This window comes from Rousettus aegyptiacus, unplaced genomic scaffold (genome assembly GCF_014176215.1).
Source record: "Rousettus aegyptiacus isolate mRouAeg1 unplaced genomic scaffold, mRouAeg1.p scaffold_m13_p_4, whole genome shotgun sequence".
In the NCBI taxonomy this organism is placed as follows: Eukaryota; Metazoa; Chordata; class Mammalia; order Chiroptera; family Pteropodidae; genus Rousettus; species Rousettus aegyptiacus.
Window position 1 is genome coordinate 42,422,135 of NW_023416307.1, and position 24,860 is coordinate 42,446,994.

The 24,860-nt window shown below is 45.0% G+C and overlaps 1 protein-coding gene across 5 annotated transcripts in view; it reads right to left on the reverse strand.

Annotated features, from left to right (window-relative positions):
• The window catches only part of DGKG (diacylglycerol kinase gamma), a 186,233-nt gene that overhangs the window by 103,565 nt on the left and 57,808 nt on the right, over positions 1-24,860 (reverse strand). For 3 of the 5 annotated variants that reach the window (XR_001598790.2, XM_016159730.2, XM_016159733.2), the window contains 13 exons: positions 24,509-24,688; positions 21,160-21,209; positions 18,917-18,991; positions 18,154-18,276; positions 14,031-14,148; positions 12,616-12,704; positions 9,457-9,573; positions 9,026-9,145; positions 8,290-8,382; positions 6,665-6,724; positions 4,122-4,201; positions 2,885-2,959; positions 358-443 (listed from right to left, as the gene is read on the reverse strand). Coding sequence is in view for 4 of the 5 variants with exons in the window: in XM_016159730.2 (XP_016015216.2) it covers positions 358-443; positions 2,885-2,959; positions 4,122-4,201; positions 6,665-6,724; positions 8,290-8,382; positions 9,026-9,145; positions 9,457-9,573; positions 12,616-12,704; positions 14,031-14,148; positions 18,154-18,276; positions 18,917-18,991; positions 21,160-21,209; positions 24,509-24,688 (1,266 nt within the window). In the remaining variant the exon portion in view is untranslated. The remainder of the gene's footprint in view (positions 1-357; positions 444-2,884; positions 2,960-4,121; positions 4,202-6,664; positions 6,725-8,289; positions 8,383-9,025; positions 9,146-9,456; positions 9,574-12,615; positions 12,705-14,030; positions 14,149-18,153; positions 18,277-18,916; positions 18,992-21,159; positions 21,210-24,508; positions 24,689-24,860) is intronic. The other 2 variants (XM_016159732.2, XM_016159735.2) reach the window with 2 other exon arrangements.

A 24,860-nucleotide genomic window follows, 5' to 3' on the forward strand; every position in this document is an offset into this window, starting at 1 on the left:
GGCTATGCATCTATGCTTGGTTCTCTGACCTTTACCCTGGATCTACCTGGAATATCAGTCCTGCCTCCCTTTAACCCCCCAATCTGGCCTGGCCTGCCACCGCCCCAACCCTGACCATGAAAGATGTTTCTGAGGCAAGGTCTGAAACGAATTTTTATATCTGTACTTGTGGGAATCCACTGTCTTCTTTTTTTCTCTTTTCCACCCAAAGTAGATATTTAGTCAAGCATTGGTTCAAGAGTAGAAACAAGGATGAATAAGACATGGCTCCATTTCTCTTTCTTATTTATTGCCTTCCTTAGGCTTTAAATATACTTACTGTAAGTAAAGTGCAAAGGCCTCCCAGCCCATTCTTACCAATGCAATCCAAAATCCAGCCAACTGTCCCATCTCCTCCACAGGCCAAGACACGGAAGTCTGGAGTATCGCGGAAAAAGTTCAGTCTGGGAAGTAGAAGAAAGGCCAAAATGGTCTCGTTAACTCTGTTGCGGCTGACCTTTGACACTCCTAAGTCAAAGTTCCCCATGGCCCCCTCCACACCTTCCCTGGGAGTATGTTATGACCTTGATTCCTTTTGGGGTTGAAAGGGTGACTTAATATTCTGAAACCAGAACTTACTAAGCAATGGCATTGAGTGTGAATCTCAGGAGCCATCCTCGTTTGAGGAGAATCTGACTCAGCATTCAACACAGAAAATGGTTTTCCAGAAATTGTCTATTATTTGTGCCGAAGAATCCATAGTTTGCTTACTTTGCAACAATATGACTCACCCCCAATATTTCGATTCCCCTTCGGCTCTCTTGCCTGCACTGTCCTTACAATCTCACCTTAAGTCAGACGTACTGAACTAGCTGGATCTTCGTCCTGCTCATCTGTGGGTCCAGACCTAAGTGTAGTGAGCACTATCTCCCCTCAACCCTTTAGAGCAGGCCTCTTAACCTGGGGTCCATGAACCTCCAAAGGGTCTATGGATAGAATCCAGAGGGCCAAGAACTTGAAAGAGAAAATGTTACATTCTCATCTTCCCTAAGCTCTAACTGAAATTTATCATTTCCTTTAATTATGAATGTAGGGAGCAAATCGCAATACCTGTGACTCGTCAGCGGTCTAAATCATAGGTATTTTAATGTTTTACTATGGTTGTGGTGGATGTCTCATACTATCATTTGTGCTCATCACTGCTTTTAATTTACAATAGATATTAGACCTGCCTCTGGAACTTTTATATAATGTGTTAGTAAATCACATATATTCCCATATTACAATTTTTTTAAACATTTTGATAATTGTTTTCAACATAATTAATTTCCTTAGTATGTAAACCTACATATTTCATTTTATGTATTAAGTATTAGTCTGAGAAGGGGTGCATAGGCTTGATCGGACTTCCAAATGGGTTCCTGGCCCAGAAAAGTTAAGAACCTCTGCTTAAGAACACCTTGGGGGTGGGACGTGGGAAACTGAAGCTCAGTATTTTTTCTTTGCCCAGCCTGGTGGTCCGAGAAAACCCCTGTGGCTTTCTGAGTCACTGATGTATGTGTGGGCAAATTCACGTTCCCTCTCTTCCCCTTCATTCCCTGCTCTCCTATAGGAAGTAAATTCTGGTGGAGGCTCCCTTCACCTAGACAGCCTGTCTAATTACGGACTGACACATCAGAGATACTTAAGGCACAGCAGCTCTGGAAGTTGCCACCAGGCTTGTCATCCAGGGCGAAAACAATTTAGGACAGATGAGGTTAAGCTAGAGGACTGCACTGAGCTATTAAAATGCCTGAGAAGACAGTGGGCTGGTAAAGGTATCCATGGGCTGCTGCTAGGTCACAAGTCATAATAGAGCAGTAAGTGGCAATCACAGTGACTGTGATGGCTCCGCAGCAATATAGGTGGACTCTGAAATGAGCTTTCCAGGTAAATCATGGCAGAGGAGCTGAATCTGACTCACGTTTCTTTCTCCTTTTAACTGGGTCTTGCACTACCACTGCTGTAAATAATAGCTTTATGTCAAACAACCGATGACAGGGTAGATTTTCTTTTTAGAGTCCTTACTCCAGCCCTTCTCAGGGTCTTGGTGAACCCAGAGTAGAAGAGCATGGTAAGAAATTGGGCAAAGCGGCTGAAGGGCAAAGTGTGCTGAAAAGCCCAGCCCAGCATGCACAGACCTGAGGACCTGGCACTGAGATAGCCTCTGGCCAGCACATTTCCAGGGCACTGGCTTCATCTGGTAAAAGGCCGTCTTCGGCGTCTTCCAGCCCTGATGCTAAAGAGGTCTCTGAACCCATAGCTCATCATGTTAGTGCTGACACAAGGACCACCTCCTCCCACCATACTTTCAGTCAAGCTGGAAAGGGTCTGCCTTGTCTCTTCTCATTGCTCTTCCTCTCTAATGAGCAGTGAAATAGCCAGTAGGCAAATAACAGAGGAGAAGGGCTGGGTTGGCTTAATAACCTCTAAAACGGATGATTTATTAAAGAAGGGATTTCTTTGAACAACCAATTGTTTTGATCCTAAAATGCCCCACAACAGAAGACATGGCAGAATTACTGACTGACAGTGATAAGAAAATTCTTTCCTCCTCCCTGATAATTCAGCATGAAGATATCACAGCCTTGCAAATAAGTTAAAATAATTTACCAGCCTGCTCGCCCTGTCAATCAAATGCATGGTATATGCAGGAGGCTACCTCCCAGAGTTAAACATAATGAGTGTTCCTGAGCATCTCTAGGAGGAAATAAGAGTAATCGTAAGGAAAAGAAGAGAAATGACTAAAATGGCAGGAAAGACCAAGTCCACAGATGAAAAAGACAAACAAGAGGTGACAAAAATGATATCTTCTTCAGAGACTCAAAAGGAAGGAGGAGAAAGAGTAAGAATTATATTTCCGTACCCTGGAGTAGGTCCCCCATTGTCCAGGTTGAAAACTTGTTTGGGGTTGAGCAGATAGTGGAATTTCCGAAGAATTCTATGGGGGAAAAAAGAGAGAGAGAGAGAGAGAGAGAGAGACACAGAAGGAGAATGTCATTATGAGAAGTCGCAGTAGGGCAAACATCTCTGGAGCCCATTGATGGTGGGAATGAGGGTCCATTTCAACCCCAGAGGGGAGAAGACAGGCCCTGCAGACCCTGAAGTCCCAGGTCCAGCCACCAGCACTCAGGCCTTCAACCCCTGATTCAAGGACTCCCCATTTTCCAAGCCTCTAACCCGCAACCCCAGAAGTACCAACCTTTACAGAGAAGATGGGACAGAGAAACCCAGAAAACAGAACTTCCATTCACTTACAGGTTTTTCCCTCATGAAGACCTCCAAAATATTCTACATTTCTAGGTAGTAGAGTTCTGCTTTTTGTGGACTATACAAAGGCATCAAAGGACCCTCTGTGGAAAGCCTCACCCCTCCCCCCACCCCCAAATCCTGGAAGCAGGAGGAAACAGGCGGAAGGACTGGGGCAGGTGAGGGCTGGTGACGACTGCCCCATCTAGGCTTGGTTTCAAAGCTCCAGCTTGAGACTAACCCGTCAGTCAGAAGGGTCGCTCTGCCCCTTGGACTTGGGTGGGGATTCTCATAGCTCTTGCTTCAACTCTACTTATTATTTTTTCAAACATGGATTCCAGATCACCATGCCATCTGTTCATTACCCCAGAGCTGAAGAGGACTGGGGGTGCAGAGCTGCTTTGCCCATTCTCCCTCTCTCCTTCACTGCTGAGGCGAGTTCCCTGCTTTCTCAGGGGCTGGATAGGCCAGGAGGTTCCAATCAGATGAGTCTCGCCACATCTCTTAAATCAAGAATAAACTTGAGAGGCTAGGAAGGAGACAGGCATCTCAGGTCTGCTCCTAGGTGCCATAATTTAGCTCATGAGACAGGCCCTAGGCTAAGCACTGTGTCGAATTTAATCCTCACGACAACCCTATCAGAGGGGAAATCATTATTATCTCCATTTACAGAGGGGAAACCAAGGCACGGGGACAATAAGTCACTAGAACCTGGTCACTGAGCGGTAAGTAGTAAGGCTGGGATTTGAATCCAGGTCTGCCTCTCTCCACAGTCTACTCTATTATGGTTGAGAGGAAGAAAGGACCCGTGAGGCTGTCCCAGCCTCTCTATTTTGAAAAAGAAGAGAACATACCTTTCTCCTTGTCTCCCTCCGCTCTTGGGGTTCACCAAGACCAACAGGGGGTGGGTACCTGGCGTAGGGATGATCTTATACTTAAAAGATAAAAGAAAAAGAAATTAGTCAGCCAGTAGAGGGAAGGGGGTGAGAACTGGTGCTGACAGCTTCCGCTGGGAGAGGGAGAGAGGAAGCGGGTCCAGACGTGGGGGAGAGGAGGGTGGGAGGTCCTCACTGGCTGAGTTTTTTGAGGGGTTAAACAGCTCAGACCACTCTTCAGCTTGAGTGGCCTTTAAGTAATGTTAATGGTGACAATGATTTGCAGTCGAAATCAGAGATGGGACAATGGCACCATAGCTTCAAATCATTCAACAATGTTTTGGCATTGTGCCCACAGCACAAGATTAGAGTGAGGGATGTAACTGAATATGATCTTAGAAAGTATGGCCACCTGGCCAAACATCTAAATAAAATAACATTCGTGAAGGTAACCATCACTTCCACCCAGGTACCAATTTTCCTCCTGAGCCCTGGTTCCATGTTTCTCATTGCCCAGTGGGAACCTTCAGCCAGATGTTTCACCATCAGGTTGCTCCAAACCTCAACACTCCCCACACCTGCCCTAGCCCCGCCGCCCCGCCCTGCATAAAACTAGTCCTCTCTCCTGGCTCTCTGTTTCAGTTAAAGGCACTATCGTCATTCACTCAGTCATCCAGGGGACACCTCATCCTGCCAATTCTTTCCCTGGAATGTCCTTTTTTCTCTGGCAGCTGACCACACTGCCCGGGCCTTTCCCAGCTCAGGTGAGTCCCATTGTTCTCATGAAGTTCCTTCCCAGAACATCACTTCAGTCATACCATTCTTTATCAAAAAACTTTGACGACACCTTATTGACCGGAGGGTAAAATCCAAATCTCTTAACCTGGTGTCCAAGGTGTTTCTGGGTAGCCCCATTCGACCGTTATCTCTTGATTACTTTAACCCTCACTGCGGTTCCAGCCAAGCCTGGCTCTTACCCTCTAGTAAGCATGTCTCCTGCATTCCCACCCTGTGGGTCTGGCTCATCCCTGTTTCCTCTCCTGCTCAATGCCCCGAGATGCCCATTTCCTTCTTTGCAATCGCTTAAAAAACTTGTCAGCCTCAGGGCCAAGTTCAAGAGCTACTTCCTCTATGAAGTTTTCCTGGATTACTGCAACTGAAACAATTGCACTTGAAACGCGTGCTATCTTCTTGGTTTCTTTTGCTGTTGTGTATTTGTATTTGATTTTGTTTTTTATTTGCTTAGGTAAATGTCTCAAAACAGGAACTGGATTTTAATTGCCCCAAAAGTAGGGTGGGGGTATGTATAACTCTCCTACCAAAGACCACATAACACCAGATACAGGAGTGGGTGCTAAATAAATACTTGTGGATTTAGCTGAAGGACACACTGATACAGAGATGCAGCTCTGCTACACAGCAAATATCTAATGCCCACTTTTCCAGATCTCAAGCTCAAACCCCAGCAAACACTGAGCCATGATGTTTGAAATGAACGGTAGCACACTTTATGATTTTTAAGAATGTTTTCATCTGCCCAGGGTGACTGTCTACGTGACACTCAGAAGCATCTTGGAGCCTGAGAAGTAATTCTTTACTTCTGAGGGTGATACTCAAAATATTTAACAACCTGGACAGCAAGGGCACTGCTCATTGAGAACAGATGCAGGATAACCAGATGGAAGCCAGCTGTAAACAACTCGTATACCTGCATTGTGTGTGTGTGTGTGTGTGTGTGTGTGTGTGTGTGTGTGTGTGTCTGCTCCACTTGACTTTCTGCCCTTCTAGGTGTCTAGAGCTTTCCCACATTAGTAAGGTTCCCCCATCATTGCTTCTGTTTTCATTTTCAAAACACATAAATCTGCATGTTCTCATTTAATCTTGTAGCATCTCTGGGAGACAGGCAGTGCAGGGATTGCTATGCCCCTTTTCAAACAAGGAAACGTAAGGCTCAGAAGCGGAGGAGGAGGACTCAGTTATCTATTTCCTTTCCTAGTACTCTTTGTGCCTCCCTATGCTGCCTTTCCTGCATTCCCTGGGACTTTGTGGCAGGTACAAAGAGCAATGCTTATTGGTGAACCCAAGTAAAAAAATTAGCTTTTAAGTATACATTTAAGAGTGAAGAAGAAATTTTGGATGTGTTAGCTTCACTTTGGCCAATCATATTCTGGAGACAGCTTGGCAGTCTTTGAAAACCCGTTGTGTATTCTTAGGCCACACTTTTGTTATAATTTAGGGGGTGTGTATATTGAAGTTTCATGCAACTTGTTCCTCAAAAGGTGATACAGCCCATTAGATTAGTGATGGGATCACTCAACCTCCCTTCTCACGCCTTGCCGGCAGTGTGGTGGTCAAAGTAATTCTAGAGGTTGGAAATAAAGTGTCTTGTGTTATATAATTGATCAAATGAAAAAGCAAATATTGAATTGAGATATATTTCTCTAGAACCCAAACCTTGTCCTCCTCTCCAAAGTCTTGGACCGACTTTGAATGATCAGTCAGACTTGGGCTTGCAAAAGTACCTGCATTACAAGTTCACCCTTGGCTGACACGCTGCCATCAGACTTCCCGCCTTGTCTGTCCTGTGAGAAGAGAGGAAAGACAAACATCTTTTTAAAAAAATGCATAATATCAAAAAAGAGATCAGAAGAAAAACAAATAGTTAATTTAAAGAAAGAGAACAGAAAACCAGTATAGTGTGGGAGGACTTTCTCAAAGCGGGACTTTGGACCTAAAAAAAAAAAAGGTTCCCTATGGGTCTCTTTAGAACTCTTCAGGACTCTGTCATCTTTTGCTCTGATTTTAACTTCGAGACATTGGAAGGGACATGGGGAGAGAAAACACTGAAATTGGCAGAAATCTACTTTGTCGATTTAGAAGCTTGAGCTCTGAGAAGCAAGGTCTTAGTTCTGGCTTCTCTGCTCAGCACTATCTAAATGGTGTGATGTTGCAAGAGTTAGTTTTCTTAGTTTTGTCTTTCCTCCTCTTTGCTTTAAAAAACGTTTATTATTGATTTTAGGGAGGGTCATTTCACATATAGTAAAATGCTCACATCCAAATCCACAGCTCGATGAACTTCTGCATTCATAATGCCCTTGTAACTGCTACCGCTTCAGGTCTCACGCTGCTGTGAATCCTGAGACCACACTGGTTTTGCCTGGCTTTTGAATTTCATAGAAACGAATCATAGAGCATGTCTTTTTCTGAGTCTAGCTTCTTTCGTTCAGCATTATATCTTTGAGTTATCCGTGGTTTTGCATCTATGCATAGTTCCCCCCCCCCACTGCAATGTAGCATTCCATGATACAAATATGCTTCATCTTTTTTTAAAATCTATTCTCCCACCAATGTTCTTTTGGTTTGTTTCCACTGTTATAAATAAAGTTGCTGCAAACATTCTTGTACATGTATTTTGGTGGAATAAATGCTCATATTTCTCAGGTAGATTCATAGGAGGGATCCTGTTGGGTAGTAAAGTTTTGTATTTACAATTTGGTAGATACTGCCAAATGGTTTTCCAAAGTGGAGGTTTCTCTTCAGTTTTTACTGAGAAAGGAGTGGCTGATCCAGCCAAGAATGAGCTGTGAGGAATCGGTGGGACTTGGCAACATTTTTAAGATGGAAAGGGGACAATTAAGGTGTTTGGTGCTTGTTTCGAAAGGAATCTTCAACCCAGGAGACAGAGAAAGTTTCAGATGGAGATAAAAGAAGTGTAATTTTGCTACAGTCATTTCCAAATAGGGCTGAGACACCCAAGTGGAAATCCTCCAGCAGAGGGAGGCCCATGTTTAGACACAGGAGACAGGCTGACAGGGACAAGGGACAAGGCTTAGCCATGCTCAGGTGGTGACTGAGGTTCCTTGAGCTGTGGTCTGCCTGCAGGGTGCTTAGAAGGAATGTGTTTTCCTTGATGGGCCATTTCAGAGCATTCTGGGTCACCAGCAGTTGGAACCATTTTAATCAGGAGAGTTTTCATCACAATCTCACGGATGCGGCACTGAGCTCGTTTAAACTTGTGCTGAGAACACAAACCCTAAGGGCGGTTGAGGAAGCCCTCGGAGGGTCGTGAATGTCTGACCGCTGTTTCCATCTGAAATGTGCACGGAGTGGGGGTGAGGGCAGAGCCCTGCTGAGTCGCAGCACTTACCCGGGTGACTGGGCATATCGAGGTGGGCAATAAGATGTGGTCTCTCAGTTCCCCACCATCACACGATGTGGATAATTCACATTTGCGGTGAAACTGGAGGGAATAAAGGTGAGAGTGAAGGAAACTGACCGAGGAAATGTCGAGTATGAGGGTTTGGAGGTTTACTGGGTAGGCAAGCTGTCTAGTGCGCCCCCAAATCCTGATGCACTGCTGGCTTTGGCAGTATAACCGAATGTGTGTGTGTATGTGTGCTGTGTCGTGTGTGTGTGCGTGTGGCGTGTGTGTGTGTGTATGTGTGCTGTGTTGTGTATGTGTCGTGTGTGTGTGCATGTGTGTGGTTAGGGGTGCCAGTCTGCTCATGGGCAGAGAAGAGACCAAGTGCTGCCAATGGCTGCTGGAGCAAAGCGGTCACAAGCACGCCTTGACCCTTCAGCGTGGCATCCTGTGTGGATTCCAGAGCTCCCTGTATATCTGCTCCCTCGGCTCTGAGACACTGGAAGGAAGATCCTGTTCAACAAACTAATGAGAGGTTGGAAGTAAACCCCGTGACTCAACCTCTGCATCTTAAGAGCTCTGCAGTTTGATCTGGAGACACGTCTTGTTTGAGGCTGATCACAGGGCTTGGTCAAGGGGACAAGACATGGCACCAGGTTTGCTTCGGCAGGCAGGTTGGGCAGGTCCAGGTGTCTAGAGGGGAAGTGAACATTGGCTGTGGCTGGCAGCAGGAGGTACACACCTCTGGCCTAGGCAGTGGGGCTGTTGTAAAGAGTGTGCCTTCTTTTGACCCCTTAAGGGACACGATTCTAGTGTCTAATTCCTCTCCAGCTCTGTTGGTGCCCCTGGCTCCAGATGACACCTAGGCGAAGAAAGTTAATGGTCCAGCCTGCAATTCATAGCTGCCTGGCCACGTAGATAGTGGTTTGGCCAGCTTCTTCTTAGGCAGCCCCACTCCCCTGCTTCTGGGGGGCACCTCTTTCTGAGCATCTTGGTGACTCCCTGGAGGAACTGTCAGACCTAGGGCGTTGAATGGGGGCTCTGGGCTCCCTCCCAGCCTTGGTCCCCTGGCTCTGCTCATGCCCTCTGCTAGGATGTTCACTAATTCCGAGCCTCAGCTTGAGCAAAAAACCACACTGAAAAGAAGCAGGGCTGCCCTGGGCGCCAACCCACCGTCATCCGGCACCACACGCAGTGCCGCGCGGTGACACTCTGGTAGCACTTGATACTTTTGTGGCACCGGTCACACTTGACAGAAGAGTTCCCTTCCACCCACGCGTGCTGCATCACCTGCAGGAGGGAAGGGAAGGAGACCAGGGAAGGCTGCAGAGCCACGCCTCGGGGCCCTGGGCCTGAGGAGGAGCACAGGGAGTGGGGAGGCCGGGAAGGGTTGTTTCCCACTTGGCTTATGCAATTAGTGGGCGCTGGGCTGCTTTGCTGCATCACACTGATGTGGCCTCTTCCTGCCTAACCACCATTTTGCTAACCACTGTAGATAAAAAACCACTTTTCCTGTGCTTTAAATAGCTCATTCACCCTGGCAGTCAAGCCGCTGAGCAGCAGCTGGTCTGGCAGTCCATCTGTCTGCCTTGTGGAACCCTTTGCAGAGTGACGTTTTTGTGTGCACCTTGTTCTGGAAGGCCGTGCGATGCAGGGAAACAAAGGAGGGCTTGGGCAGCAGATAAAACTGGTTGGAGTCACTGATTTTCCACTTCGCAGCAGGGTGACCTTTGGCCAGCTCCTGGACCTCTCTGAGTCTCAGGTTTCTCATCTGTTGAAATGGTATAATAAGCCCCACCTCGAGGTTTGCTGGAAGGATTAAATGAGATAGCGCACTTTAAAAGGGCCTTCCTGACACAGTCCTGGCCCTTTGGAGGGGCCCACTGATGGATAACTTCTTTTCCCTTCCCGTCTTCTACAGGCCGGTGGCTCTCAGCCTTAGCAGCCCATCAGAAACATCTGAGGGAGCTTCCAGAAGTTCTAAAGCCAGCCTTCACTCTAGAGCAAATAAATTAGAGTCTCTGGGGCTGGGACCCATCATTAGTCCGTTTTAAAGCAGCACTCTGATTGATTACAATGTGCACCCAAAGTTGAGAAGCACTCTTAGAAGGAGCTAGAGAAAAAGGCCAAACTTGCAGCTTTCACATCTGTTTCCTGGAGGGCTGGTTGTATCTGCTCCCCGGTCAGGAAATGACACTAGGGCAGCCTAGGAACTTGGGAAGCGGGTAGGAGTACACGTGTATGTGTGTCTGTGCGTACGACCACCAAAGCCTGGGGGCCCTGAGTCCTCAGCTGTCTCCCCCCAGAATTCTACAGCACTTCTCAAAATTTTCCACCAGAGTACCCTGGATAGCAGAAAGAAGAGGGCATGGACTCTGGGGGAAAGTAGGGGTCTAGTCTGAAGGGCCAACTACAAATACAATATTAAAAACATATGAAATGTTTGCATGATATCGTCCACGTTTGTATTAAAGTTTCAAATTACTTATCAATTAAGTTATTATGTCCTCTTCCCAAACGGTTTTTGGTCAAATTGTTGTTTCTTGTAGACGTGTCACTTTTATTTTGTAGCTTCTCACCTTCTGCCATTCACCCCTGAGTGTATAAAGAACCTAGTTTGCTAATCAGTTTGTCATCTACATGGTCATATCGAATTTGCTCCGAGGTCATTATTATTACCATTTTGCAGAGAAAGAAATGAAGCTTCAGAGAGGTTAAGTGACTGGCCTTAGGCTCCAAGGCTGGGAAGTGGCCAGGCAGGGCTCCACAGCCAGGTCTTCTGACCCCAAGTCCACAGTAGTCTCCAGACACCACATTGCCTTCTCCATCCTCTCCTGGGATTGGAAGAGACGGTGAAGGACTTGGGTTGCTCCTGAAGACTCAGGAGGTTGTGAATGTGTCCTGCTGGCCCCTCAGTGGGCTCCCTCTGTTCCATGTGTGGCAAGTGACCAGAGTGCAGGCGTAGAGCCTAAGCCCAGGAGGTACACCATGCATCCTGGTGAAAGGCATGGACATGGAAAGGTGTATGGACGAGGCCATGCAGTGTCTCATGGGGCATGCATCTGTGTCCTTGGAGGCGCCCTCTCTTTCGGAGTCCTTTTGAGGAGGCTGGATATTACTCCTACCTGCTAACCATCTCCTGACTCAAATTCCTCGTTGGAATCTTCCCTGCAGGAACTCAAGAGTGTCCCTCCCCTGCTAATTTTGAGAAGAACCTATTTCCAGACCCGGTGAACAGCACCACCCAGTGGCCGAGTTCCCGCCCTCTTTCCTTCTCTCATCCCCTACATCTCTTATCACCAAGTCCCAGAGGTGGTACCTCCAAATTATCTCTCAAACTCCCCCTCCATCTTTTCTACCTCAGCGAGTAGGACAGTCAAAATAGTCCCTCAGCACAGCCACAGCCACCACTGTGCTGCCGTGGACATGTCAGAGCACAGCTGGTGAGTGCAGACCCCACCCCGGCCGGGCCCTCGGTGCAGCACTCGCTGTTGGAACAGTTCGTCCCCTCAGGCCTCTCTCCTGTACCATGCCCCCTGCTAGGATGTTCACTAATCCTTGGCCTCACCTTGCACAAAAAAGCCACACTGAAAAGAAGCAGGGCTGGAAGAAGCAGAGCAATTCATCTAGTTCACAAACTCAGTGGTCTCCTCATGTGCTCGAAGCAACTCTAGTGTCCCCTTTGCTGCCTAGGAAACTCCTTTCCAGCTCCTCATCTGGCCTCGCAAGACCTTCTCAGGCTGGATCTCGCCACTTTCATAGCACATCTCCTGCCACTTCTCTTTACGCGTCCTCTGCTCAGTCACACCAAACTCAGTACGGATCCCAGGATAAACCATGTCTCCTCCATGCCTTTGCACTCGAGCCTTCTTCTGCCTGGGGGCCGTACCCTCATCCTCATGTTGCGAAGTCCTCCTGATTTGGGTTCAAGACACAACGGAAATGCCATCTGCCTGTGAAAGCTTCCCTGGCCGCCTCCCTTGGTACCTCAACTGTGCGTCCCCCACAGCCCGCTGGCTGTCCTCCATCTCACTACTTTGTACTCTGCTTACCCGTCTGTCTCTCTCCTTATCTTGAGTCTGCACAGCTCCCCAGCAGGCTGAGGTCCATCTAACAACCTCTGTCCCCCTAGCACAGTGCCTGGTACATGGTGGGCACCAGGGAGATGCTTAATGCATTGATGGATGAATGAGATGGTTTAAGGGTAATCCTCATGGCAGAGAAGGGACTGGATAAAGCTCCCAAAGCCCCTTCCTGCCCAGGAATCTGTGGTGATGGACATGTTGCCTGGGACACAGCATGCAGTAAAACAAGGCAATAGGCGTCACCAACCTCTCCGCCCTTTTTGGTTTTTGAGTACGTTTTGACACACCCAGGAATGTTTTTGGATACACAGCGTTCGTGGACGGTGTATTTGCAGTCTGAAAAAAAAAGTAAGGAAAGTGCTTGTGAGCGACCACCTAGGAAGGTCCAGCTACCCCACCCCAACCCCACTCCAGCTGAGGTCCGTGCCTCCTTCTTGGTGGCCAGTCAGGGGCAGAGGACATATGGAGCTGGCCTTGCCTAATTGAAATTCAAAATAGCCTCCAGTTGTTCACTGGGAAGAGAGTCCGCAGTTCTCCCAGGCATGCTGCTGTACTCCCTGCCCTGCCACCTGCCTTCCTCTGTGGGCAGTGAGTGTGGCAGGAGGGGCACTTTCCACGTGAGGGCCATGTGAGGAGTCATCCTCGCTATCTATGGGTCACAATGGCTATTTCAAAAATTATTATTATTGTTGTTGCGACTTCTATTTACTACTATGTGAACAGCGGAGGCCCAACCTAGAGCTTATTTGGAATGAGACCGAGACTGAATCTATCAAAAGTAGTGAAAGCCGGATCTGAATGGGTGCTAGAAAGCCTGGTGGGTTCTTTCTTTAGCCTTCAGATGCTCTTGGTGAACACTGGGCCCAGCTGTGAAGATGACTTTTGCGGCCGCGGCTACCTGCTGCCTAGCTCACGTGTGCGTGTTTAGATGAAACACTGATGACCTGGACACACTCACGGGCCCTCCCTGCGGCAGCAGCTCCCCAGTCTCTGGTGGGTTCAGATCTGTCTGTATTGTGAGGCGATTGGCAGGACTCTGCGCCCATGCACCCTGGGCCCTACAAAGCCTTCTCGCTGAAGCCCTCCAAATCTCCTCCTGCACCCACATCCACCCTCTTTCCTACGTGGCCCTTTCTTTCTTCCTTCCCCTCCATCTCTTTCTTCCGTTCTCCTTTCCGGTCTCCCTCTCTTCTTTTTCAAGTTTTTTTCCTCCTCTCCCATCTGACTTTCCTAAATGGATTATAAAGTGAAACAATGGATAGTCTTAATTTCCACTGCATTTACAAATACAGTTTTATGTTACTTATTTTTTTAAAAAAAGGTTCTTCTGTCCTCCCAAACTATTCATTAGTAAAACCCAACTGCAATTAGTATGAGCTGCATTTTAATTGTGTGTGAACCTTAATAACCTTTTCCGGGGTGAGGGAGGGGAGTGTCAGCAGCCCGTGACAGCACTTCAGCAGCGGGACAACACTTATCCATTTGACTTGCGTAGAACAAAAACAGAACATGGAGGTTTTGCTTTATTCTCTGCTGTTGAAACAATATGAGAGGTCCTTTAAGTTGGGAAGCAGAAACACCTAGCGTGTTTCTAGAATGCCTCAACCATGTGCAGAACAAGATACTTCCTGGGGCAAAGGGGTTTGAAGGAAGTTTACTCACAAATGCAGCACAGGCCTTGCTTCCGAACGCCCATCAGCATGACGTGGCACAAGTTGCAGTAGGTTGGTTTCTTGAAATGCTTCATGGTCCAGGCATGCCTCCCATCCCCCGTGGAGCCCTGCGGGAGTAGGAAGGATTGGGGCACCCATCAGGTGACCTGAGCTAGTAGAGGCTGTGGGCAGCCTCCTGTCTGCCCTCTTCTTCCTAGAAAGACTCTTTTCTCATTTTCGAAGGATAAGATAGTAAATTATTTTATTGATGTAAGGACTCTTTTAAAAGAAATGGAAATCAAAAGGAAGTTCTTTGTGTGCATGCTTTCTACGATTAGCAAATATTAAAAATTAGGAATATCTGAGTGTGAGTATTGTTGGGGGGAGGGGAGAAAACAAGCCCTTTCTTACAGGGCTGGTGGAAGTGTAAATCAGAACAAACTTTCTATCTATCTATCTGTCTGTCTGTCTATCTATCTATCTATCTATCTATCTATCTATGTATCTAATATCCTTTAAATGTTTGTAACCTTTGAGTTACAAATTTTATTTCTTGGATTCTATCCTAAACAAATAATTTTTAAAAGATGGATAAGCATTTTTTCTGCTCTATCCAATGTTTAACCTAGCAAAATAACGCAACACTGGAAATATCCTGAAGGTCTCAAAATTACCAAAATGTTAGTTGTGGTACAGAATGAAAAAGAAAAAAAAAAGCAGAATGCAAGTTTGATGATCTATTATGATCTCGGTTTTATATGATAAGATCTTTGATGGGAAGAAATGTCACTAAACTGTTAGCAGAGGTTAGCTCTAGCTGGAAGCACTATGAATTTATTTATTCTCTAATTTTAATTTTTTTGTATTTTCCAAATTGTTTATAGTGAGCATGTACTAGTTCTCTAATCAGAAAAAAGCAGTTTAGTAAAAACAATGCACTCTTCTCATCAACTTTCTGTACACAGATAAAAAAGTAAAACAGAGAGAAGGTTAAGACATTTCCTCCTGACTTGGTTCAGAAGCAAATTCATCCTTCTCCACAATCCCACACTTTCCTGAACACCAAAGCTTCCACCTTCTAGCCTCTGGGAACACAGCCTTGCTGGAGGCTGTGACTTTCAAACATCCCTCCTTGAATTTTGTCCCTGAACCTTTCTCATATACTCCATTAAAAGATCACCACTCTAGGCTGGGCCTTAAGGTAGTAAAAAAAAAAAAACTACTCTAGTAAGGTGGTGAGGATTGACAGTCAGGTACTAAGAGTCCAGCGCACCAGACTCAAATCCAGTTCTTACTTCCAGGCCCCTCTGGTTTACTGACTTTTCTGCTAGTGGTCTCTCGAGGAGTCCATATGCTTTTCTAAACGCCAGTCTCCTCCTGGGGTTGGGGTAAACACTTTTTTCCTCACTGCCTCAAAACCCTACTCCTTCCAAGACCTGAGATTTGTAGAATTATAGCCTTTTTATCTAATATTTTTTATTTTAATAAATAGGTTCAGTAATTGAATACATGATGTTAAAAGACTGATTCATTCATTCCTTGACAAATATCGCCCTTGAAGGATTTAAAGAATTAAATTAAATAATACAAGCAAATCTCCTAATTCAGCTCCTGACACATTGTAAATTAAAACTTTTATTAAATTCCTACTCCATTCTTTACAGTAGGGGACACACAAAAAAGTAGAGTATTTTCTTACGTATAAGGGAGTAGATTTATACCTATTCTAGAAATGAAAAAATGGAGACTCAGTGAAGTTACATAAATAGCCCAAGACTGCACAAGCAATTCGTGACTAAGCCAGTAGTCAAACTGGGGGCTCTTGCTGGCCTCCTTCCATCTTTCTCACCTTCCTCCACAAACCAGGGTGTTATTCATAGACAGAAAGGAAACTACAGCCCTGTTTGGTGGGCCCAAAGGACTGTCATTTTACCTGCAGATACCTTTATTAACTAAATCAGTTAGCTGACTCTCTCTTGGATAATATTTTCACAGATACTAACCAAGAAGGAAAAGGACCCTTTTTGGTTGGGTTATAGCACCATCATGTGGCTCGTTCATTTCTATACATTGGAAGCTGCAGGATGTGGACGTAACCTTCCTCATGCCCTAGGTAGGCTGCTTCCGTGTTTTCACGAGGAGACAGATTGTTTCTCATGCATCACATTCAGAGATCTCAGCCTTTTTCGTGGCCACGTGTGAGTTTTGAAAAAGCCAAACAAGCAATGTGACTTTTAAGACACTGAAGAATACACTCTCTGTACCCCAAATATTAAATGTAGAAACTTCAAATTTAGTGTATATTTAAAAATAAATGCATAAAACTTTTGATTAATAAAAACTGAATTCACATTTGTTTTTTGTTTGCTGCTTTCTTGATTTGGAGGAGATACTGGGGAGAATGTTGAAGAAATCGTCTCTCCCTCCTCTAGCCATAAAACAGTAGGTCCACCCCATGCAAAGGACTGGTGGCACTTTGGATTCAGCAAGTCCACGATAGGAAATAGAAAACAGACATTTGTTCCTTGTGATTAAAATGTCTCATCCCTATTTCCATGTTTCAGAGAAAAAAACAAGTATGTTGGAACAGCGCCTAAGTAGAACTTCTGTTTTGATTCAGGTATAGTTTTGAGTATTAGTAGCAGAAAGTATATCTACTCATGTGAGCGCCCCCAGGTCCTCGCTCATTTGGGCTCTTGCACAACACAGTAATTTTTTGGTAAAGGGTCACGCCAAATGAGTGGTCTGCTGTTCCTGAATCTGGAGGATGGCCTCTGGTACTAACCAGATGTGTGTTCACGGGCAAGTCCTTCGCCTCTCTGGCCCTCAGTTTGTAAAATGAAGGGGATAGACCAAGGATTGCCAAAGTCTATTTCAGCTCTGACTTTCTAGGATTCTAAGGAATAAGAAGGGGGTTGCATAGATCCTGGCTCCTTGATTTCGATCGAGTAGTTGGAAAGAACTGGACATGCTTTTAGATGATGGAAGGATTCTTAGTTCTCAAGTATTGGAAATGAAGGCTCAGCGTTGGTTCTGAATTGCAGAACTGTCAGATGGAGACGTAACTGGAAACGACAGTCAGAGGATAGCCCAGCCGAACTTCTTGTTCCGTTCCTCTCTATGACATTTCCGTAATCTCAAAGAGGTGTCACACAACCTGGTAAATGCTTAATGTCACCATTTCCTACCTCATGTATGAAAGTTACCTCGCTTGGTAATTAAGCAGAAAACACAGTAACTGATTAGGTTAGATGCAGGCACATATAACCACTGACTTTCCATTAAGCCTCTAAATTTATCCCCTACTCTGATCAAACTGGGAGGCTTCTCTAATACACCTTGAACTTTCTTTCATTTGGGGCTTTGATCAAGTTATTCTCCTGAACATAAACTCTCTTTCCCACAATCTTCTAACACAAAATCATACCCATCCTCGTAAACCAGATTAATCATCCTTCTAGGTCCTTCTACTTGATCTATAGCTAAAAAATGGGATATCAAAATGGCATGCATCCTTCAGGGTCAGAGCAAACACCTTCCAATATTTCTTCCCACTGATCTCACTCCAAAGTGCGGGTCATTAGAAAGTACAGGATCTTTGGTATCAAGTACAAATAAATTCTGGCTCTTTTTTTTGTTCCTTAGGCTAAGAATCTCAGTTTCCATTCGTATAAGCTGGGGGAAAAATACCTACCTAATCTGGTTGTTTCGATGGTTAAATAAGATACCACCATTGACTGCCCTTCTCTTCACAATGAATCAGTATTTTTTCCTTTTCTTCTTTCTTCCTCAACTCCCTAAGAATTATTAACCCTAATTTGTGACAAAGATAGAATTCTTCCTTGAAATTTGTTTGGCCTTTGCCTGGTTGAGTATAACCTTCTGGTGGGTGACTATGATATCTGTGTCCCCTCACAGAGCTCAGAACAGTACTTTTATTTAGTTATAATTTTGGACACATCTGTCAAATCAATGAATATATTTCAGTCACTAATAGGGTAAAAAGAGAGGACTTTTGGCCTGGCCTAGAACACTAGGGCAGAAGCCAAGGCGATGTGTGGGTGTTAACTTTCACATAGAGCTTGATGTTCCTGAAAGGCAAGAGATCTTTGAGCTCAGGCTAGCTGACTTACAGAGTCATCCATGCCCAAGAGGACGAGCAATGGAATGGTGGTCATCCCTCCGTGGACCCATTCCTGTAGAGACACAAAGCCGTCCCGGTCGTAGTCCATTCCTTGCAACATCTCCTTCAGTATCTGCGGAATCCACAGAGCAGCAATTGTCCACTTTCATCCTCGACTTCTCTGCCCACCTCTGCCCTCTATTTCTCTTTTGTTATGCATTGCCTGGCTTGTGTTTCACCTCCTTTCCCTCTGATTCGCAGTGAGTAGAGCAGTGAGGGAGCAAGTCGGGGTGAGGAGACCAGGGCTCCAGGCCCGGCTCTGCCTGACCCTGGACAGAACCCTGACTCTGGGTTCTGCTTTGCTCATCTGTAAAATGGAAATAATATTGCTATATCGGTAACACTGCAGTGAGGATTAGAGAATAGGTATATAAAATATAATGATTATATTATCTGGTGATTGAGAAGAATCTTTAAAATTCTTTCTACCTGTAAACTCTTTGGTCTACGAATGCTTGTTATAAAATTTTAGCTCTGGTGAAAAGGTTAGGGAGAATTATTCTTTGAATTACATATACACTTTCCCCTGCTGTCTATAATTTTTTCCTATCAGAGAAGTGTGAGGTCAAGGTGTAGGATCCCAGAAAAGCTGTCTGTAAGCAGATGAGTCTAGGGGAGCCTGCACAGTGAACATTTGTATGCAAGTCCTGAGTGTGTCCCACTTGTCTCTTGGAAGCTCGCTTGGAAGTCGCCCCAGGTTTCTGGAAACTCACAGGCCTTAGCTCCGTGGGATCCCACTCAAGATACTGGGCAATGTGCAGCATTTGGTTGACAATACGGTCCATCTCCTAGAACACACCAAAGGGAGAAACCAAGTGAAGGTGTGTTTTCAAGAGTAAGACTCAACATCAAACCCTGTGTGGCAAGATGGGCAGAGCAGGGTATGAGAAGCAGCCAGTGCAATATGCTGGCATTTCAATTGTGTAGAACCAGTATGTTCCACTGGTCAGATACCCTGGTCAGTTACAGAGGGCAGAAGTAAACCGAGGGGTGTAGAGAGGAGGAGTTGAGGGTTGGCCTATTTTATCCTCACCACTGGGGTGGCGAGATGGGGGTGGGCGGAGAGCAGAAGCAGGTTTTGTGTTGAAATTGCTCTGGCAGACTAGAGGTACCTTTTGTACAGGAAGAAAAACCTCTCTAACAGTCACCCCAGCAGTGGAGCTCCTGTTTCAAGGCAGTGGGTGAACTCTCCCATCCTGGGTGTGTTCACAAAGAGGCGAGGTGTCTGGTTGCCAGGGATTCTTGGTGGAAAGTTGAATCAGATAACTCTTTTTGAGACTGCTTCAGTCCACTGAAGTTACCTTCCAAATATATCCGGAATTTAACCACTTCTTACTACCTGCAATGCTTCTACCCTGGTGCAAGTTACCATCACTTCTTGTCTTGATAGTTTCGATAGCCTCCTACCTGGTATCCTTTCTCGCATCCCTATAGTCTGGACTTAATACAGCAACTAGAGTGATCCTATTATAACCCAAGTCGACTGTATCGTTCCTCCACTCGAAATCTCCAGTGGTTCTCCATTTCTCCACATAAACCCTCTCGATCACCTAAAAGCCTGGAAATGCTTTGCGAAGTTCTTGCACTGCTCCCCTCACCCCCGCAGCCCACTACTTCTCTGATCTCACCTCCTATGACTTATTAACCCCGACCTCATCTGTTCACTAATTTCACTAATTCTGCTTCAGTTGCTCTGGCCTCCTAGTTAATCTGCTAACATTTCAGGCACCCCTCAGGGCCTTTGCACTTACTGTCCCCTCTCTCTCGAGGCACATCCACTGATATCCCCACGACTTTGTCCCTCGCCTCCCTCGAGTCTCTGTTCAGACATCCCCTCTTCAGGGAGACTTTCCTTGGCTCCTCTAGCTACAACGGCAGTTCTCCCCAACACTTCCTTTCATTTTTCTTTTAGGTCGTATCTCTAGCACATATTTTACTATGTTGTTCAGTAAGTGTGTTTGCATTAGAATGAAAGGCTCATGAGGGCAATGTATCCTCAGCGTTAGAATAGTACCTGACACATAATAGGTACTTAATAAATACATGTTGACCAAATGTTTGAATCTGTGATTCTCTGGTTGTTCCTTGTCATGACCCAACCCATAGCACTGCAATGTGGCTGTAGGGTTCTTGTAAAGACACTCTGGGGTTTAGAGGAAATTGAGATGTTTTGGTTGATCTTGTAAACTTGTTCCCTTTCTCCTTCCCTCTGGTCTAATTCAGCCCTATGCACCTCAACCTCAGAGCCTTTCTGTTAATGAGTTCCTTCTCTAACACTGCCAGTCATGAAGACAAGGCCTGCCTGACTCTATTTGCCCTCTTCCCTCTCTGCCTTCTTCCTTTTCCATCCTTCCTTTCACTACACCTATCCCTTCTTATCCCTGAATGATAGGGGTGAGTGTCAGGCTTTCCCAGGTACAGTGAGATGGAATCATGTGCTCAAAACACATAGAACCAGATTCCTAGAGCTAGTGACCTGGGGTACGAGAGGAAGGCAAGGGTGATGCCAAAGCACACAAGCAGTTACCTGTACCTTCCTTCCTCCTGCCCTCTTACCCTGGTCTTGCTGCCTCTCCCACCTCCTCCTGTCTGCCCCTGAGCTCCAGCGGGAAATTGTAAGGAGAATTTCTGAACCCATTAGGAAGTTAAACTAGAGGAGATACTAAAACATCTTCCCATTCTTAAATTTTCTGATCCTGGGTTTCTGGAATAAAAAGGCAAGTTGAAGTTCGCTGTCCTCTAGGCTGGCTCTTTGGAAATAGAATGTGATAGTAGGGGTGGGGGGTTGCGGGGTGTCGGGGGGGGGGGGTTGGGGTAGAGGTTCTACTCATTTCTGCAGCCCATATCGAGACATTGTTATTCTTGTAAAAATGAAACAGTTTTCAGACTCTTCAGCCACTGGCCCCCCTCTCCTCTAGGCTTTCTTGGATCAAGGAGGGATGTTTGGAGAGCTTACCGCTTGGTCCAGGAGACCGTTCTCATCTGAATCATAGAGGCGAAACATGACTGCAAGAAACACAGAGGTGAGGCTTGAGGTGTCCTCCAGGCACCAGGGACGAGCTGAGGCTCTTTTGCTGCCAGGTTTTAGATTAGTTCTGACCATTACTGGGGCGAAGGCTGTTGCAACCAGCTCACCCACCCTCCAAGGTACAGAGTCTGACTTCCTTACAGAGAGTGTAGGAAGAGGGAGGAGAACCATGCCACCTGGCTTCTGGGACTGCCTAAGCATGAACTCCATGGCTGGTATAGAGCATTCGTATCTCTCAGCATCGCTGGAACACAACCTAAAGCAAGTGCCCAGCTGATGGTGGGGCAGAGGTACCAGAGATATAGTTGGAGCATTGTTTCTATTGCGCACAGAAAGGGTGGGGAGTTAGGCAGATTCAAATCTTGGCCCTGCCCTACTACCTCTAGGGCATCAAACAAGTCAACTTCTTTAGGCTCAGTTTCTTCATCTGAAACATAGAGAGCATAATAGTTTCTTTCTCCTACTTTTTTTTTTAAATGAAAATAAATATGTAAATCATATACTAAATCTACAGTGTGTGGAATGTAGAAAGTGCTCAATTTATTTTATTTATTTTTATTTCCTTTCATTAATGAACATTTATATGTGGCATTTAATATGTACAATGTACTGTCCTGTGCACTTTGTCATTATTAGTTATTTAGTCCTCACTAATGTAGTTACTATCACAGAAACTATAGTATTTCTTTTTATAAAATGTTAACACGCTATTCAGAAACATCATGTTTTAGTGGTAGGTGATGTAGGATAAGGATGACCTGAAAGAGATATTTGAGCAAAGGGCTAAATGTTCAATTACAGGACCTGGAAACTTGCATTTCGTTCATCTAAAAGGTAGAGATCCTGTCTGTGGTCTTGGAAGTAAGCAGGGTGGGGAGCAGAGCCGAACATGTCTCCGTATTCCTCCCATTCTCTGTGGTCCATCCCTCCCCACACCCTCCCCCATGCAACCCCTCTGGGTCTCACGGGACCACATCACTCCTATCAAGTTGCCCTTCGGTCTTCCCTTCCTTCTACATGTTTTAGTGTCTCCGCAGCTTGTGTTTATTCAGTGGTGTGTCTCTAGTTTGAGCTTAAAGTGTTTAAAGTAGGGTCACTGGCTTCTGATTTTTTGTGACTCCTCAGAATGTTCTGATCAGAGGCACTCAACATAGGAGGCACTCAGCCAACAGATGGTTGAATGATGTAAAGAAGGAGAGAACTTCCCACTGGGCATTGCTCCCGGGTCCTGGGCCGGGATGAGTCTCTAACACAAAACTCTCTTGGTCCTATTGTTTATGAACTGTAGAACTAGAAAGTGTAAGCACCTATTTATTTCAGCATCCTGGCCTCGGGCAAGTCATTTGACCTTTCTGTGCTTTCTTTCATGTAAAATTGGAATAATCATATCAATCTTCTAGGGTTATTATGAGGTTAAAATGAGATAATTCATTTAAAATGCTTAGCAAATACAAGGTGTTTGATGATAAGAGTTATTATTGTTATTATTGCATTGGTGATAGGTGGGATTTCAGGTTATTACTTCCAAAAAGATACATGTTTGGTTATTAAAAAGAAAAGCTTAATTTGTTTTCGATCATTAAAATCAAGGGAGGATTTAAATTTATTTGGTTTAATTAAATTCTACAGGACAAATGACCAAGTTCCTGTGACAATAAATTACAAGGGAAAAAAAATAAGCAAAAGATTAAAAGAGACTGGAGAGACATGATAACCAATGGCAATGTATGAACCTAACCTGGATCCCAATACAAATAAACAGTTGAAAATATTTAAGATAATGGGGAAAATGCAAATACCGACCAATTATTTGATATTAGTTAGGAATCATTTTCTTTAGATGTGATAATGGTGTTGTGGTTATATTTAAGAAAAAGTCACATTTTAGAGGTATATACTGAAATACTTACAGATGAAATTATATGATGTCTGGAATTTATCTCAAAATAACCTGAGGCAGAGGGAATGGGTAAGAGGTATAAATAAAACATGATTGACCATAAACTGGTAACTGTTGAAGGTGGCTGATAGGTACATTGAAGTTCGTTGTACTCTCTACTTTTATCTGTGCTTGAAATTTTCTACAATAAAAAGTTTTTTAAATGTTTCTTTTTATTGGCATTATAAGACTCAGTCTGAGAGCCACCAATATGAAGAATTTGCCACATTTTCACTGGTAGTTATGAACAAATATAACACCTGAAGCTCAAAATCCAGCTGAATGTTGGAAATAATTTGACATTTCACTTTTAACATTAGCCAGAAGAAACAGAAATTTGCTACATCTGCTTCCAAATTAGCCTTTAAGATTTGCAACTGTTAACACCTCAAACCTATGGAGATGATTTTAAGCTTCGCTAATGAGCAACCTGTTTCATTTTGTTCTTGGCAAGGATTAACCTTTACCAGACGTTTCCTTGCTAATGTTCAAGTTTTGTTGATTAGTTTTACTAATTCCTGGAATTTTGACTTTTGTATGTGTTTTCTCCTTAATGTCTACCAAGGTCCCAAGAGAAGCCAAAACAACATTCATATATTTTTAACAAGGTCCTATCATCTCCTGCTTGAAAAAGTTTCCCTGCAGGCTCACTCAGAGACCAATGAGACCATCCCTAGAGTGAGTCATCTACAAGACCGTTTCAGCCACTGTGGGCTTTCTTTCTGTCACCAGCTATTACCTTCCTCCTGAAGATAAATTTTTGAAACCAATTTTAGTAGCAGCATGAAACCAAGCTCAACTCCCCGAATTAACTAGCCCCTTTTTTCTAGAGGCCAAAAAACTTGGGGTGGGGATAGGGGATGGGTAAGAAATGAAAATAAGCTTTCATAAGATGGAGGTTGATTAGATCTCAAGAAAAAAAAATTCCTCACGGGTAAGAGTTGCTTGGGCACTGAAGAGGGAAAGGAAGACAAATGCTGAGTATCTTCCCTTGAAAAATCTACTAGGGGGAGGCAACAGCTTCCTAGCTGCAGGCATTCAGGAAGTTCTGCCAGCAAAAGAAGGGAGTCCTGACCCCCTGCAGAGATGCCTTCTCTTTCCAAATCCTGGTTCTCAATACCAAGACCCCAGATGCATTTCCCACTCTATACAACTGGTGCTGGACCCCAGGGTCGACTCTAGGAAATGTTCATAACACTGCTCACGACAGGGCAGAAAAACCTCTCCCAATGGGGCAGGACCCATACCCATGATCCCAGAACAATCTCCAGCCTGTTTAGAGTGATGAGCAGGACAGTAGGAAAAAAGCTGAAGCCCCTTGTCAGGGTGAGTACTTACATTCTAGCTTATCCTGAGGTCTCCCCATCTCCAGCAAAGACAAGTAACACACGACATCCTTCAGGTACACGATGGGGGATTCTGAGCCTGAAGATTGAGCAACACGGTTTTCCAGGGGGACTGAAGCCACTTGATCTTTAGCTAGCACTTGCTTCTCAGTGATCTTTGATTCTGTAATAGCTAAGAGGAAAGCATCCAAGGACACAATGTTTAGTAAATATTAAATTCATTTCATGGTAGAAGCAGGAAATTTATGTAAGTGTCTTCAAAAGCACTGGTTACATAAATATGATCAAGTCAGTGGCCCTAGAAATCCAGCTTGTGGAGTTCATACTCTGAATGGACCCTAATC